This window comes from Orycteropus afer, unplaced genomic scaffold, assembly GCF_000298275.1.
Source record: "Orycteropus afer afer isolate SDZICR_OR568_19922 unplaced genomic scaffold, OryAfe1.0 scaffold00333, whole genome shotgun sequence".
Taxonomy (NCBI): domain Eukaryota; kingdom Metazoa; phylum Chordata; class Mammalia; order Tubulidentata; family Orycteropodidae; genus Orycteropus; species Orycteropus afer.
Genome location: NW_006921920.1, coordinates 2679628 through 2684031, shown reverse-complemented (window position 1 = coordinate 2684031; position 4404 = coordinate 2679628). Strand labels below are relative to the sequence as shown.

The following is a 4404-nucleotide window of genomic DNA, read 5'->3' as shown; positions in this document are numbered from 1 at the left end:
TATTGTTAGGTGCTGTTGAGTCAGTTCATACTCATAGAGACTATATGAATAATAGAACAGAATGCTAATCCAACCTGAACCTTCATTACAATTGTTTCTATGTTTAAGCCCATTGTTGTAGCCATTGTATTAATCCATGTCATTAATGATTATCCTCTGTTTTCACTGATACTTTACCAAGCATGAAATTCTTCTCCAGGTCCTGGTCCCTCCTGATACCATGTCCAAATTAAGTGAGAAAGAGTTTCTCAAGCCTCACTTCTAAGGAGCATTCTGGCTGTGCAAATTCAAGACAGTTTTCTTCATTCTTCTGGTTTTCAGTAGCAGTAGGTATGGATCAATAGATAGTGATCAGTAATTCCAAAGAACTATCATGATTATGAATATAAATTCTATTTGTAGTCAAATTATACTATATTAAAAACTATGTAGTTCTCAATTCAATACAGTTATTTTAATACTTTTGGCAGAATCCAACCTAAGTCATATACATGGAGAATTAAGAATTTTCACTTTTATTATACATGTAATATTTTTTAGGATGAATCAGATTAAAAAATAATAATAACAATTTATTATAAGAAGAGCTTCATATAAATACATTTTTTAAAAAATTGAGTATATGTCCTTTTTATAATGACTTTGTTTTCTACTTCAGTGACTTTTTTCTCTTATTTGAAAGAGAAAAAAAAAAAAAAAAGATGGAAGGAAGGAAGGCAGTGAGGGAGGGAAGGAGGAAAGGAAACCTAATCACCTTATTGGATATTTGGTTATCTTTAAATGAAATACTTTTGTTTGCTTAGTTGGGAACATGAACTTTAATAAAAAAATGTAGTTTTTTTTTTTTCTTTTTTATTTCTAACAGCTTGTTGTTAACAGCAGATCTCCATAAAGCTATAGCAAAGAGCAGAGACTTTTTCCAAAATTATAAAAGCAGTGTGTATTATGTAGAAGGCGCATAGAGTGTGCATCTCTCCAGTGCTTCCAAATTTCTATCCTTTCTATGTTTGCATTCCTGGGATAACTAAAATGATCCACATAGTTTGCCATTAATTAAGCACTTTTTATGACATTAAAATTTATAAGATTTTATATTTTATTTTTAAATCTCACATTATTTCCTGCTTAACATACTACTAAATGAAAAAAAAAAATCAATTGTACAATATAAATAGCTTTTTATATTGTTTTTTATGGGCCTTTCAGTTCAAAATTAAGATGGTAAGAAAGGTGTAGGGTATGGAAAACAATTATTTCTTACACAATATTTGGAGGGTCACCAAAATTTTGTTAAACTTTAATTTGATAATAAATTTATTTAGGTCAAATATATATCTCATTAAAATGAAGAACTCATGAGAATCACCGTTGTTCAGAACTGAATTAATAACATTTTTTGCATATTTGGTTAACATTGGCAGATAACAAAAAAATTAGTATCATTGGTCCAGAGCTAAGTAGCCCAATTCCCATTGCACCTAACGTAGGTCAATACAATTATCCTTTTACAATTCTTATGAATGTTATACAATAAAATAAACAAATGTAGAGTGTCAGTGTCAATTCATGGGATGAAAATACAGGAGAAATTTACATCAGCAAATTAAAATGCTTTCATTTTTGATGAGAGTTTTTGTATGACAGTGTCCTTGCTGCAATATGGTTTCATGCCCCCTTTATACTACTCATAGTACAATGATAGGACATTAGTTCATGATCTGGACCAACATAATTGGCACACAAAATAATCTAAAAGAGACAGAAATAACCATCTAATTGGCATTTTATAGGTAGGTTACAATTTTTATGTTATTTACACATGTGTTTGAGTCACTCTTTTTTTCTCACTTCTGATTAAAGCAATATACTGACACAAATCTTGAATGAGAACAAAGACATTCTATTCATCTAGGATTATTCACAGATGTCTTCCAGAATAGAGATGTTTTTGAGATCCCATATTATCTTCTGTTTCTCTGCCAAAATTTTGATTTGACTCCACTGTTGACTTGGTGATGTCCCAGATTCACCAGTCTAGAGTGATTAATACAAATTTGCTGTTTATACAGTCATTCTAAGTGACAATGAAGAACTCTGTGTGTCAAGTTGAATGCTTTCCTTTGCTTGTTGTAGCAGAGCTGGTTGCAGCTGAAGCAGTAGCCTGAATGCCTAAAAACAGGGGGTCCAAACAAGCTACTTTGGCAGCAAAGAACGAATGGATGCAGTGAAGAACAGCAAATAAATTTGAAAATTCCAACTCCTAAAAGGGAAAGAGAAATAGGTTCCATGAATTCTATTTCTTAAAACTACAGGTAATAATTAGATATTTTTTCAAGGGCAGGACACTTTTATCTAGAATTACTGATGTGTAATGTATAGCCACTATAAGCCATTTGTGTTCAATAAGTAAATTTTACATATATTGCAGATTGACATAAAAAATAGTGGGTTAAGGGATAAGATGACAAAGTATTCTTCTAATCCATGAAAGTTGTTTCAGTATTGGTAATTGCTGCACAGAAATGTATTTGGACTGATTAGAATTTTAATCTTGATGCTACATAAGTAAAGAGAAAAACTGGGAACATTTTTTTTTAAAGTATTTTTACCTCTTTATTCACATCTTAAATGATAAATAAAGATTATAATAATTGAAATATATTACTTGATATCCTCTAGAATAAGTTATTATTTACCATGGAAAAGTTACTATGAAACACTTAAAGCATTAGTTATGGATGTCATGATAGTAGAGGCCACATGGTCCAGTTCCAAAAATAAGGTATGCATTGATTTAATCCTTGTACTTGGCTGCTCAAGGGTGTGTGTTTCTGTGTGTTATATTTACTAAAATAAAATAAAAATCAACTGAAGCCCACTGATTCATTTTCATTTTGGATTTTTAGAAATATTTTTCCCACTAGGATACTTAAGGAAATTAGTACTAGTGGCAACCAACTGATGTAAAGGGGTATGGGAAAAAACAAGCAAACAACAACAACAACAACAAAAAAAAATTTCTTTCAAACGAGAAATATGTCAGTAGTGCTCTGATAAATTTTAAAAGAAAATTTTACAAATACTTTTGAAACATTATCAATATTTACACTAATATTTACACTAAAATATTTAATTGTAAGAGTAATTAGAGAGTACTAATACAACATTTTTGAACACCTAAGGAAAAACCTTGTCTGTCAGTTTCTCCCACTGTGGTGGCATATTGCCATGAGGTTTGAGGCTGTGCCACTGGAATCTTAAACCCAATAGGATTGCACATGATGCACATATTTCAACAGCTTTCAGACTGAGACAGAATAAGAAGAGGGAGAATGCCATCCACTTCTCAAAGAATTGGCCAGGGAAAACCTTATGAACACTAGAGAACCACTGTCTGATACATTAGTGTGCAACTTTGTCAATAGCCTGGAAACATTGTCTGACATAGTGCAAAAGGGTAAGCTACTTAGGTCAGAAGGCTCTCAAAATAGGACCAGGAAAGAACTGCATCATAAGAGTAGAACCAGCTTTAATGATAAGGATAAGGTAAAGCTTTTGAGACCTCCATTTGCTGACATGGTGCAACTCAAATTGAGGAGAAACAGCTGCAAACATCCATTAATAATCGGAACATGTAATGTACAAAGCATGAATCTAGGAAAATCGGAAGTTGTCAAAAATGAAATGGAGAGTTCCAGTAAGATGGTGGACTAGGCAGAAAGATTGCACAAACCCTCTTCAACAAAGAAAAGGGAAACCAATTAACACAGACACAGAAGATAATCCTGGACCCATGAATCTTGAAGGGAAGGATATAGAAGTGGACTAAACCCCAAATAGCAGAAGAATTTTCATGAAAATACCAAAAAAGGAGACAGACGGAGCTGCAGTCTGGCAGCGATCCTGAGCGATTCTGACATCAAGGCACAGACAGCTTGGAGATTCCCGAGTGGTGGTAGGACCTAAGAATTAACCTAAAAATCACCCTGCTAGCCAGGGACTGCATAGAGGACTGTGCATGGTGGCTAGGGAACAAATGGAGAAGGTGAAGAGAAAGGTGGGCTGAGCTGTGGACTTTTGCTGATCCTGAAGTCATCGCCATTTTGAAGGTTTAAAAAGCAGCTTGACTATTTTGGATATTTAAGGAGACAGCACTCTCACAGATTCCTGGGGCTTAAGAACACGTTATGCTTTCCAGTAACCACAGGATACTCGGGACCTACGAGACTGAAAAGGCACGACATTCCTCTTGTTACTCTTATACCCCACACCCACTTGGTGAACAGAGCTGTGGCTGTCCCCCACTCCCACCTACCTTCTGAGCCCACAGGAACTCCATCACAGTCTGTGTGTTCAGACGGGGCTTGGGTGCCCTATCCTGTCCTCCACCGATTTTTTTTTTTT

At 34.2% G+C, this 4404-nt stretch overlaps 1 protein-coding gene across 1 annotated transcript in view; it reads right to left on the bottom strand.

Moving 5' to 3' along the window:
• Positions 1-2101: 2101 nt before the first annotated feature.
• The window catches only part of SNTG1 (syntrophin gamma 1), a 747297-nt gene continuing 744994 nt past the window's right edge, over positions 2102-4404 (bottom strand). The window contains exon 17 of the mRNA XM_042782475.1: positions 2102-2260. Coding sequence (XP_042638409.1) covers positions 2102-2260 — 159 coding nt within the window. The remainder of the gene's footprint in view (positions 2261-4404) is intronic.